Raw genomic sequence first — 13,039 nt, forward strand, 5'->3', positions numbered from 1 at the left:
GACAAGCACACTATTTCCTTGTCCACCATCCAGACGGCACCTTCATTACACACCCTTGTCTCTGCCTTGGCCCTTTCCAGACACTTAGCTAAAGGAAATTTGATGTCATTTCACCCATAATGTGTCCATTACCATATTTTCTTTAGAAACAAATCTAGGTTCTCTTTGGGATCCAGCAATGGATTAGAGTGTGGAGACGTCAAAGTGAGCACTTCAATTCTGCCTTTGATGTGAAGTAACACAATGCCCCTACTGCTGGGGTATCTGGGGAGCCACTGTATATGACAGTAGAAATATGAGAGATACTTACTGCTCAGAGATTTGCCAACATAAGAATGCAGGATCTACAGTCCCAGCTTAAACTTCTGTGTGCAAATGAAGTGCAGGATGCTCTACGGAACTTGTATGCATCCATGACCAACTGTATCTCATCTTGTATCCAGGCTAGAGGTAACCAACAGGGTACTAGATCCTCCTTTTAATTGTACAGTTTTCCCCAAAGAACATATACTTTTACTCTAATATTGCGGTCACTTACGCAAAACTCCTTTATGGTGCGTTATTTTTTTGTCATGAGTGTATATACAGTTGAAACCAGAAGTTTACATACACTATATATATATATATAAAAAAAACATCTGAGATGAAATCAGAATAAACCTTACCCGTTTTAGGTCAATTAGGATTCCCAAAATTATTTATATTTGCCAAATGCCAGAATAATGAGAGAGAGAATTTTTTAAGGCATTTTTTATTACTTTCTACAAAGTCAAAAGTTTACATACATTTCATTAGTATTTGGTAGCATTGCCCTTAAACTGTATTACTTGGGTCAATAGTTTTGGATATCCTTTCACAAGCTTCTCACAATAGTTGGTGGGAATTTTGGAACATTCCTCCTTTGAGAACTGGTGTAGCTGAGCCATGTTTTTAGGTCGCCTTGCTCGCACCTGCCTTTTCAGCTTTGCCCATGAATTTTCAATAGTATTGAGATCAGGGCTTTGTGAAGGCCACTCCAAAACATTGACTTTGTTATCCTTAAGCCACTTTGGAGCCAGTTTGGCAGTATGCTTCGGGTCATTGTCCATTTGGAAGACCCATTTCCGCCCAAGCTTTAACTTCCTGGCTGATGTCTTGAGATGTTGCTTCATTATTGCCATATAATCTTCTTTTCTCATGATGCCATCATTTTGTGAAGTGCACCAGTCCCTCCTGCAGCAAAACAACCCCACAACATGATGCTGCCACCCCCGTGTTTCACAGTTGGGATGGTGTTCTTAGGCTTCCAAGCTTCTCTCTTTTTCCTCCAAATGTAACGATGGTCATTTTGGCCAAACAGTTCAATTTTAGTTTTGTCAGACCACAGGACATGTCTCCAAAAATGTAGATCTTTGTTTCTGTGTGCATTTGCAAACATTAATCTGGCTTTTATATGTTCCTTTTGGAGTAATGGCTTTTTCCTGGCAGAGTGGCCTTTCACCCCATATTGATACAGTACTAGTTTTACTGTGTATAATGACACAATCTAACCAGCTTCCGCCAGCATCTTCACAAGGTCTTTTGCGTTCTTGGGTTGATATGCACATAGCGGACCAAAGCACATTCATCTCTGAAACACAGAACCCGGCTCGTTCCTGAGCCATATGATGGCTGGTGATTGCCATCTTGTTTGTACTTTTGTATAATTGTTTGTACAGATGAATGAGGCACCTGCAGGTATCTGGAAATTGCACCCAAGGATGATCCAGACTTGTGCAAGTGCACAATTTTCTATCTGATATCTTGGCTGATTTCTTTAGACTTTCCCATGATGTTACACACAGAAGCAGTGTGTTTCTGGTGTGTATGAAAATACATCCACAGGTGTGTCTCTAATTAATTCAGATGTTGCCAATAATCAGAAGCTTCCAAAGACATGACATCATCATAAGGGCTTTCCCAAATGGTTTAACGGCATAGTAATCCTAGTGTATGTAAACTTTTGACTTTGCAGAAAGTAATAAAAATGCCTTAAAAATTCTCTCTCCAAATTGACGATAAAACTGATAAGGCTGGGTTCACATGACGTTTTCTCCCATATGGGAGCGCATATGGCAGGGGGGAGCTAAAACCTTGCGCTCCCGTATGCCTTTCTATGCGCTCCCATATGTAATTCATTTCAATGAGCCGGCCGGAGTGAAACGTTCGGTCCGGTCGGCTCATTTTTGCGCCGTATGTGCTTTTACAACCGGACCTACAACCGTGGTTGACCACAGTTTTAGGTCCGGGGAAAAAGCGCATACAGCGCAAAAATGAGCCGACCAGACTGAACGTTTCACTCCGGCCGGCTCATTGAGAAAACGTGATGTGAACCAGCCCTAACGTTTATTCTGATTTTATGCCAGATAGTGAAAAAAACATGCATATGTGTTTTTTTATATAGCGTACTGATATTATAGCAAACAATTTACTTTATGTCAAACAATGTTTCTTGATGCAATTTCTATGGAGAAAGTGGGATTCATGCTCAACTATTTGTGCCAAGGTTTGCTGGTATCTCAGATATGGGGTCAAGGAGGACAAATGCTCAAGCATCTGATCTCTCAAGTAATCATATTCTATCCCAAAAGACCTAGTAATGACCCTATGACCTAACTCACCTCAGCAATTACAGATCACTTTACCAATTTCAGATCACTTCACCAATTACAGATCCCTTCACCAATTACAGATCACTTCATCAATTACAGATTACAGATCACTAGATTCTGGTCTACCAACACATAAAACAACACAAGATGTTCCTAAACTCTAGTGATCAGGACTGAGAATATACAAACTGTAGATAAGAAAAAAATACAAATAGTCTTTATAAAAATAAAAAAATCATTAGTTCAATGATGATGCCTTTAACTTAGGTTGAAACGCTTTGGGAGCAATCCACATCCTATGCTGCGTAATTTATACGTTTAGCATAGGAGGGCTATGTTAATTTAATTCTCTTTTATCTTCACTATAGCACAATTACTTTTGGTGATTTTTATAAATATCATTAAAGGTTATATTTTAATACATGCAGTTCCCCACCATATTGGTTATGTAAATATGTTATGTTATAATTAATGCTGGGAATAATTTGGTCTCCTTGTAGGACCTGTACCTCTATAACATACATTTATAGATTAGTTCAAAACAATAAGAAAATCAACTTGGGGAATTAAACAATTACATATTTATACATCATTTATGAAGTAAAACTGTGGTCATAGGATAGAAATATGTAACATCTGATGCAATATTTATTAAAGCGCACCTCTATAGTTTTAGGCACTTTTCAAAAAATAAAATAAATAGTGCAGCGCTGTTCATAATATTTTTCTAAATCACTTTAATTTTAACCCCTTAAGGACGCAGGACGTAAATGTACGTCCTGGTGCGGTGGTACTTAACGCACCAGGACGTACATTTACGTCCTAAGCATAACCGCGGGCATCGGAGCGATGCCCGTGTCATGCGCGGCTGATCCCGGCTGCTGATCGCAGCCAGGGACCCGCCGGCAATGGCCGACGCCCGCGATCTCGCGGGCGTCCGCCATTAACCCCTCAGGTGCCGGGATCAATACAGATCCCGGCATCTGCGGCAGTGCGCGATTTGAATGAATGATCGGATCGCCCGCAGCGCTGCTGCGGGGATCCGATCATTCATAATGCCGCACGGAGGTCCCCTCTCCTTCCTCCGTGCGGCTCCCGGCGTCTCCTGCTCTGGTCTGTGATCGAGCAGACCAGAGCAGAAGATGACCGATAATACTGATCTGTTCTATGTCCTATACATAGAACAGATCAGTATTAGCAATCATGGTATTGCTATGAATAGTCCCCTATGGGGACTATTCAAGTGTAAAAAAAATTTTAAAAAAATGTAAAAGTAAAAGTAAAAAAAGTGAAAAATCCCCTCCCCCAATAAAAAAGTCAAACGTCCGTTTTTTCCAATTTTACCCCCAAAAAGCGTAAAAAATTTTTTTATAGACATATTTGGTATCGCCGCGTGCGTAAATGTCCGAACTATTAAAATAAAATGTTAATGATCCCGTACGGTGAACGGCGTGAACGAAAAAAAAAAAAAATTCCCAAATTCCTACTTTTTTAATACATTTTATTAAAAAAAAATTATAAAAAATGTATTAAAAGTTTTTTATATGCAAATGTGGTATCAAAAAAAAGTACAGATCATGGCGCAAAAAATGAGCCCCCATACCGCCACTTATACGGAAAAATAAAAAAGTTATAGGTCATCAAAATAAAGGGATTATAAACGTACTAATTTGGTTAAAAAGTTTGTGATTTTTTTTAAGCGCAACAATAATATAAAAGTATGTAATAACGGGTATCATTTTAATCGTATTGACCCTCAGAATAAAGAACACACGTCATTTTTACCATAAATTGTACGGCGTGAAAACGAAACCTTCCAAAATTAGCAAAATTGCGTTTTTCGTTTTAATTTCCCCACAAAAATAGTGTTTTTTGGTTGCGCCATACATTTTATGATATAATGAGTGATGTCATTACAAAGGACAACTGGTCGCGCAAAAAACAAGCCCTATACTAGTCTGTGGATGAAAATATAAAAGAGTTATGATTTTTAGAAGGCAAGGAGGAAAAAATGAAAACGTAAAAATTTAATTGTCTGAGTCCTTAAGGCCAAAATGGGCTGAGTCCTTAAGGGGTTAAATATGGCATCGGAATACCTTCACGAGCACCCATTGTTCCCACCACTTATAACTGTGCATTAGGAGAAAGTGTCCCTCATCCATAGCACCTGAGTCCCATAGAACTAGTGGGTGCTATGGGTGAGGGAAGCTATATCTTCATATGCACAGTTATGCATTTTTCATAAAAGTGCCTAAAACTGTAGGCGCACATCTTAAAGCTTTACTGTCATTAAAAACCAACTTTTCACACATCCAGCAGACATGTCAAAATTGTTGATCGCAACGGGTCTCACTCTGGCATTGCACTTAGTTTCCAGGTTGACCAAGAGATCTGTACAGATCTCTCGGCTAACTAGCTCTCCATTCGCAGTACCAGTTTGATTGGCTTTTACAACATAGAACTGCCAGGCTGAGGCTTGTTATATATCTGGAGCTCATGTTGAAAGGTGAACTCAAACTCCCAAATCACTTTATCATTTAATCACTTAATCACTTTAAATTTATTTCTGAATTCCCAAAGATAATTTCTGAAACGATCACATGCTCTGCTTGTTTTGTTGCAGTTACAATGTAAGTTCTATGATGCAGATGATTACCATCCTGTGGAAAATAAAAGGAAGATGTCTCAAGGGATACCATTAAATGACCAGGTATTACAATTACTAAACCGATGTGTTAGATTTATCTTATGCAAATTTATGTAGAGTGCAGAGCAAAATAAACCAGTGTTAGCTGTCATGTATGGCTGGTTTTTCAAGGCATTAAAATGAGCTACCGTATATAGCCAAGAACCACTTAGCAGTGGTCCCCCATAAGTTTACTACTTTATATTGTACTTATTTTGCACACATTTATTTTAGCTTTATTGGTTTGCATGCGTGGCAAACTCAGGGACTTAAAAGGCTACTGTCAGATTTCAAAACTTTTTATATGTTGTAGGTCTCGGCAAAACAGTAACCTTTCTAATATACTTCAAGAAAATTTTATTTCCTTTTTATAGAAATCATGGCTTATAAAATCATGGCTTTGTCCAAGCTGAAGCACAGGCATGGACAAAGTCCAGTAAGTGAGGGTGGACTAGAACTTCTCTGTGCTCTCTCCTGTTTGATAGTACTCCTCTGTGCTCTCTCCTGTCTTATAGCACTCCTCTGTGCTCTCTCCTGTCTGATAGCACTCCTCTGTGCTCTCTACTGTCTTATAGCACTCCTCTGTGCTCTCACCTGTCTGATAGCACTCCTCTGTGTTCTCTCCTGTTGGATAGTACTCCTCTGTGCTCTCTCCTGTCTGATAGGACTCCTCTGTGCTCTCTCCTGTCTGATAGGACTCCTCTGTGCTCTCCTGTCTGATAGGACTCCTCTGTTCTCTCTCCTGTCTGATAGTACTCCTCTGTGCTCTCTTCTGTCTGATAGCACTCCTCTGTTATCTCTCCTGTCTGACAGGGCTCCTCTGTGCTCTCTCCTGTCTGATAGCACTCCTCTGTGCTCTCTCCTGTCTGATAGTTCTCCTCTGTGCTCTCTCCTGTCTGATAGTACTCCTCTGTGCTCTCTTCTGTCTGATAGCACTCATCTGTTATCTTTCCTGTCTGATAGGGCTCCTCTGTGCTCTCTCCTGTCTGATAGCACTTCTCTGTGCTCTCTCCTGTCTGATAGTTCTCCTCTGTGCACTCTCCTGTCTGATAGTACTCCTCTGTGCTCTCTTCTGTCTGATAGCACTCCTCTGTTATCTCTCCTGTCTGACAGGGCTCCTCTGTGCTCTCTCCTGTCTGATAGCACTCCTCTGTGCTCTCTCCTGTCTGATAGTGATCCTCTGTGCTCTCTCCTGTCTGATAGTACTCCTCTGTGCTCTCTTCTGTCTGATAGCACTCCACTGTTATCTCCCCTTTCTGATTGGGCTCCTCTGTGCTCTCTCCTGTCTGATAGCACTCCTCTGTGCTCTTTCCTGTCTTGTAGCACTCCTCCGTGCTCTGTATTGTTATATCAGGTCCTGTCCTTCAGCTTGTACAAAGCCATGATTTTATAAGCCATGATTTTCTATAAAAAGGAAATAAAATTTTCTTATAACGTTTATTAGAAAGGTTAATGTTTTGTCAAGATGTACAACACATAAAAAGTTTCTGATGCTGACGTTGCTCATTTAAGTGTATGGTTAGTTTTAGGGTAATTTCACATCTGACACATGTGGTTACAATAATTTTCTGCAACAAATTACTTTATGTTAACTTTCCTGATATGTTGCAACTCAGATATCTATAACCCTGAGTAGTCTACCTTGACCTGACAAGTGACTATAATGTCATAAAAGCATATATACGATGTATCCCTGAATCTGAAAAACTAATTCTTTAAACTTGCAAGTTTTAACCAAAGGAGTCCTGACATGAGTCCCTTTGTTCAAAGCATCGATAGTTATGAATTCTCCATGACCCTCGTCCATGTAACCTTGGACATGTTTAAATAACATATGTTCAAAGATGCTGAAACTAGTGAGGTCTGAATATGTTTCCATTTTCTCTACTTATTATACCCTTCTAAAAGCCAAATGATATCCCAGTGTCCTAGGTTGATGTAGAAAAAGATAGAGTCTGTAAGAGTTCCCGCTATGGGTCATGGTGATGAGTTAGTGTTAGAGTTTGTGGAAATACAAACAGAACTTTTGTGCAATGGAACAATAATTCCAGGAAGTACAAAGGATTGTCATGTTACCTACAACAATTAGCTGTGTGGTCCTTCCATACCTATGATCCTACTCTGTGCAGCACAGAAACCCTGACACTCTCTCTCTCTCTTTTTCAAACAAAGAATACTGCAAGGCACAGTACAATGTGAGTCAGCATGTCACCAGCTGAAATTGTACTCCCTTATAGGTGAAATGGATAAAAAAAAAAAAATCATATAGGCACTGTTAAAGCAAGAAATATAATAACATGAAATATAAGTTGTTGACACAGCTTGCTGCACAAGCATATACCTCAGTATTGTTTTGCCATGGTTGTTTAAATCCAATGATAGGGTTACTGGGATAAATGCCCTGTGTAAATATATGTTTACTTAGAAATTATTCGGTTGTATATCAACTATTTAGTTGTAAAGAACAGACAATATTAAAATTCAGCGCAATATAAAGAATCTCAGCATATTCTATTACCTTATTGCTACTCTGTACTGGATGATTCCAGTGGTATTTTCTCCAGAAAAATGCTGGAAAAAACACAGTCACAATGCTTGACGCTTTCTTGCAAGAGGCCAGAGGTTAGCTGGGAGCCGATAGGAAAATATGAGACACTATGCTTATGATACTTTTTGTGTGTGGCATGTTTTCTAAAACAGTGCGTGCTTTAGCTAAGCAGTTTGTTGACCTCAGGATTTTGGTAACTGACAAGATACTGGTAAATGTATTTTGAACTATAATTGAAGATTTTCCTAACCCTTATGACGGAAAATATAGATTTTATGAAAGACAGGAGGCGAGCATTATTTGCATATTCTTTCTTTTACTGGGAATATAGCAGCAACATTAAACGTTTTATCACATAAATAAGAGAAAAAACTTTGATAACAGCTTGGTACAGGTATCACACATAAACATGCTACAGGTGAACAGGTAGCCAATAGGAATCCCAGGTATGCTATATAAGGACCTGACGATTGTAGGTCCTCCTCTTTCTTTGGTGATATACGTTCATACAATAAATCACAAAAAATTGTCAGAAGTAACTGGAACTGTAGGAAAGACGTGAATTCCGGAAGACGTCCTCTCAGGAGTGAAGAAACAAGGATGTTGGAAGGTAACTATCAACGAAGAAGGTGAAGAAATGCTTGACACAGGAACATGGAGATGATCCAGGAATATGTAAAGGAGGCGAGATTTTCCCAAAATCTGTAAGTATTAGTAAGCTGAAAGAGAAAACATAAAATGTTAAAGGGAGGGTAGGGAGGGATAATGCTCGCCTCCTGTCTTTCATAAAATCTATATTTTCCGTCATAAGGGTTAGGAAAATCTTCAATTTTATATCAGACAGGAGGCTCACATTATTTGCAAGTTTAAAGCTTGACATAAACAATGATATGTTATACAGTTATCTGAGTAAAGACAAGGAAACATGAGATACAGGTCTGAAGTAAAAGGTTTTAAATGTAGATTCTGAAGACCAGTCTGCAGCTTTGAGAAGATCTGAAAGAGAACCTCCTGATACGATCAGCTTAGTAGAGACAGCTCCTCTAGTAGAATGAGCTCCGAAAAGAGAGATATCGATGTTAGCGAGAGACATGACCTGCCTAATCCACCTAGCTATGGAGGCTGGGGAAACTGGATTATGCGGCTTACGGAATGAAATAAGCAGTTGAGTAGCAGAGGGAGGTCTGAAAGAACTTGTCCTGGACTCGTAAGATTTAAGACATCTGACAACACAGAGTTTATCATGATGTGGAAAAGCAGGATAAAATACTTCCTGAATATTAGTTTTTGTTCTTTTTCGAATCCTGAATAGTACCCCATGGGGAGAATATTGACGATGAGAGATATCAAGTGCCTTAACATCGGAAACTCTTTTGATGGAAATTAGACATAATAGTGTGGTAAGTTTAAGAGTTAAGTGTGTAAGGGACAGAAGTTCATTATCTTCCCAAGAGAGAAACAAGTCAAGAATCAGATTAACGTCCCAAGTAGATTGGTACTTGGGTTGAGGAGGACGTTTGAGGCGAATACCTTTAAGTAGTTTACATACCAAAGAATTTTGACCAACAGGAATAGAATTAATGAGTTCATGATAAAAGGAAATAGCTGAACGATAAATATTGATAGTACGATAAGCTTTTCCATCATCAAAGGATTTGGAAAGATAGTTTAAGATATGGGAGATAGGTGCACGTACGGGATCCAAATTCCTGTGTGTGCACCAATCAACCCAAAAGTTTCCAGGCTGATCGGTAAGCAGTCCTGGTACCTGGAGCCCAGGCCCCTGAGAGAAGAGCTCTAGTTGAGAGAGAAAATTCCGAGTCAAATGAGTTCGGCCCGAAATTAACCAAGCAACCAGAGGAAGTTGATGGGATACGATCAGAGGGTGTGGATTGTTGGCAGGGTCCAGGAGGAGGTCCTGGAAGGATGGAATGATTCTCGGAAAGTCCAGTAACATGCTCAGGATCTGGGGAAACCAGGATTGAGTCGGCCACCAAGGAGTGATTAGAACTATGGTCGACTTCTGAATGAGAGTCTGAATTAGAACTCTGGATATCAGATTGAATGGGGGAAAAGCATAAAGAGTCTGTGTAGGCCAAATTTGCAAGAGAGCATCTACCCCTGACGCTTCTGGGTCCGGACGCCAGCTGAAGAACAGTGGGAGTTGACGATTGAGCATGGATGCAAATAGATCCAGGTGAAGGGGACCCCAAAGAAGATTGATTTGGTGAAATACTGCAGAATCCAACTTCCAATCGCTGTAATCTGTAAGATGACGCGAATTCCAATCTGCTACAGTATTGGATAAACCTGGAAGGTATTCCGATTTTAGGATAATGTCTCTGTCCAGACAGAACTGCCAGAGTTCCTTTGTTAGGTTGGCAAGAGTTTCTGATTTTGTCCCTCCTAAGCGATTTACGTATTGGACAGCAGTTATGTTGTCCATACGAAGGAGAACGCAGCAGTGAGACATATGTTTTGTAAAACTTTTGAGAGCAAAAAATCCCGCTTTGAGTTCCAGATAGTTGATATGCAAAAGGGATTCCGACGGGGACCATTTGCCCCCTGTCGAAAGAGATCCCATCCGAGCTCCCCAACCTAATAGACTGGCGTCTGATTCCAAAATCACATCCGGTCTGGAGAGAAAAACTGTTTTCCCGTTCCATTCCTGGATATGATGGAGCCACCATATCAATTCTTCTCTGGCTTCTGAAGAGAGAGGGATCTCGCTCGAGTACCCTAGACCGTCTTGAAGGTGTTGAATCTTCAATCGCTGAAGGGCTCTGTAGTGTAACGGAGCCGGAAAGATTGCCTGAATTGAGGCCGATAAAAGACCTACTATACGAGCTATGGCCCGAAGGGATATAAGATCTTTGTTCAATAAGGAATGAATTTCTTTCCGTATTGTCTTCAGTTTCTTTGGAGGAAGGCTTAAAAGAGCAGATTTGGTATTGATCAGGAATCCTAAAAATTCCAGTTCTTGAGATGGGGAAAGGATAGATTTGTCGTAATTGATCAAAAAGCCTAGATAAGACAAAAGTGACAGAGTCCACTCCATATGGGTGTAAGCCTGAGTACGAGAGGACGCCATAATGAGAATGTCGTCTAAGTAAATAATTAGACGCACACCTCGGGATCTGAGCGCAGCAATGGCAGGTTTCATTAGTTTGGTAAAGCACCAAGGGGCCGACGACAGACCAAAAGGAAGGCAGGTGAACTGCCATTTCTTGCCTTTCCAAAGAAATTGGAGGAATTGTTGAGAGGATAGATGGATAGGGACTGTTAGATATGCGTCTTTCAGGTCGATCTTGATCAACCAATCGTCTTGACGGAGAAGATCCTTTAGTAGATGGATACCTTCCATCTTGAAATGGCGATATTGAACAAAATTGTTCAGTATTTTGAGATTTATGACAGGTTTGTGACCTCCATCTTTTTTCTTTACTAAGAACAGATTGCTTATGAACCCTGGAGAATTGAGGGGTACTTGAACTATTGCATTTTTTGAGGAAAGTTCTATTATCTCTGAGTCTACCAGGATCTGATCCTCTTTTGAGAAGTGGATAGGATGAGGAAGATGAGATTGTATTGGGAGAGACATGAATTCTATTATATAGCCTTTCACAGTAGACAGAATCCAGTGGTCGGAAGACACCTCCTCCCATTTCTGGGAAAAAAGAAGGAGTCTTCCACCCACTGGAGGATGGGAAAAATTGAGGTGACTTACCTGCAGATCTGGATCTGTATGTGCCTCTCTGGCCTCTTGCCCTCCATGGCCGTGCCCGGGTTGGAAAGAATGGTTGTGGTTGGACAACTGGAGGGGTGAAGTTGGACCTGTCAGGTTGAGGTTGGGGGCCTCTATATTGGGTTCGGTATTGATTGGCCCGGCTGGGAAAACGGCCCCTACTTTTCCCAGCCCTCCCAAAAATCTTGTTCGAAAATACCTTTTTTAAAGACGTTTGGGCCTTATCTAGGCTGGAGAAAAGACCCACGTACTTGGAGATTTCCTTAACAAAACTATCCCCGAATAACAGACCCTCTGTTGGTTTGGAGGCTTCTGAGGAAGCCAAGTTGGCCAATTGAGGGTCTAGTTTCATAAGTATGGAACGTCTTCGTTCCGTACAGAAGGCCTGATTTACATTGCCATATAGGCACATGGCCCGTTGGGTCCAACTCCTCAAGGTAGGGATGTCAATTGGAGTACCTGAGGCGGCAGCTTCCTCAGTGATATCAATTATTTTGGCTATAGGGCCTAAGAGGTCCAAAAATGTGTCTTGACATGATTTAAAACTCCGGTCCACACCATTTTTAGGGTTCTTGCCGGATTTTTGTATATATTTTATGAGGACAGGGTCAATTTCTGGAGTTTGTGCAGTATCTACTGTAAGAGTGGGTCTTGGGCATTCTGCCCGTAACTTGTTCCTCTGTTTTTTATCTAAGCCCTTTTTTAGCCAGTATGAGATGAACTTGTCAACCTGAGGGTTGGTGGACCATTCACCCGACCTGGGGTGTGATATTTGTGAGGGATCAAAATAAGGCAATCCCAATGAATCATAAATAGTAGTGGCAGAAGTTTGGGTTTCCTCAAAGTTATTGTCATCGCCCTCAGATTCCATATTATCATAAGAGGGTTCTGCCTTATCACAATCATCCGAATCATACTCTGAGTCGGAATCATTAGTTTCCTTAAAGGAGTTAGGCTTTGTACGTTTTGAGGCCCTCTCACCCCGTAAATTAATATCTTCCTCCCGGGAAGAGGGTTGAGGATGCGATGTGGAAGCATCTGAATGTTGGCAGCAAGATGAATGCATGCCTGATAATTGATCCTGACCCTTATTATGAGGAACAGTGGAAGGGTCGTCTGATGTGAGAGGTCTCTTATGGGGGCGTTTTTTAGGTGCGCCTTCTGAATGAGGTTTTTGAGCAGAAAGCTGTGTGATTGAACGTGCCACAGACAAAGCCATAGCATCCTGCATAGAGGACATTGCCTCAGTTACTGCACTTTTAACAGATTTGGCCACTGATTGGTCAATTAAGTCCTGTATATCATGTGGTAAAGAACCCTTAGGATCTTTATTTGAAAGTTGTTCACAGGACATAGTGTAAATATATGAAATCTTTTAAAATATATAGGTAAATTAATTAATTATAACTAATTGATAAGTAATAATAGGA

General features: G+C 40.5%; 1 protein-coding gene across 9 annotated transcripts in view; it reads left to right on the forward strand.

Moving 5' to 3' along the window:
• Positions 1 to 13,039, forward strand: part of IDNK (IDNK gluconokinase) — an 81,988-nt gene that overhangs the window by 55,749 nt on the left and 13,200 nt on the right. For 8 of the 9 annotated variants that reach the window (XM_056523913.1, XM_056523932.1, XM_056523946.1 and 5 more), the window contains one exon: positions 5,254 to 5,340. In XM_056523913.1, the coding sequence (XP_056379888.1) occupies positions 5,254 to 5,340 (87 nt within the window). Of the gene's footprint in view, positions 1 to 146; positions 451 to 5,253; positions 5,341 to 13,039 lie in introns of all 9 variants that reach the window. The other variant, XM_056523955.1, reaches the window with a different exon arrangement.

Source organism: Hyla sarda, chromosome 1 (assembly GCF_029499605.1).
Source record: "Hyla sarda isolate aHylSar1 chromosome 1, aHylSar1.hap1, whole genome shotgun sequence".
In the NCBI taxonomy this organism is placed as follows: Eukaryota; Metazoa; Chordata; class Amphibia; order Anura; family Hylidae; genus Hyla; species Hyla sarda.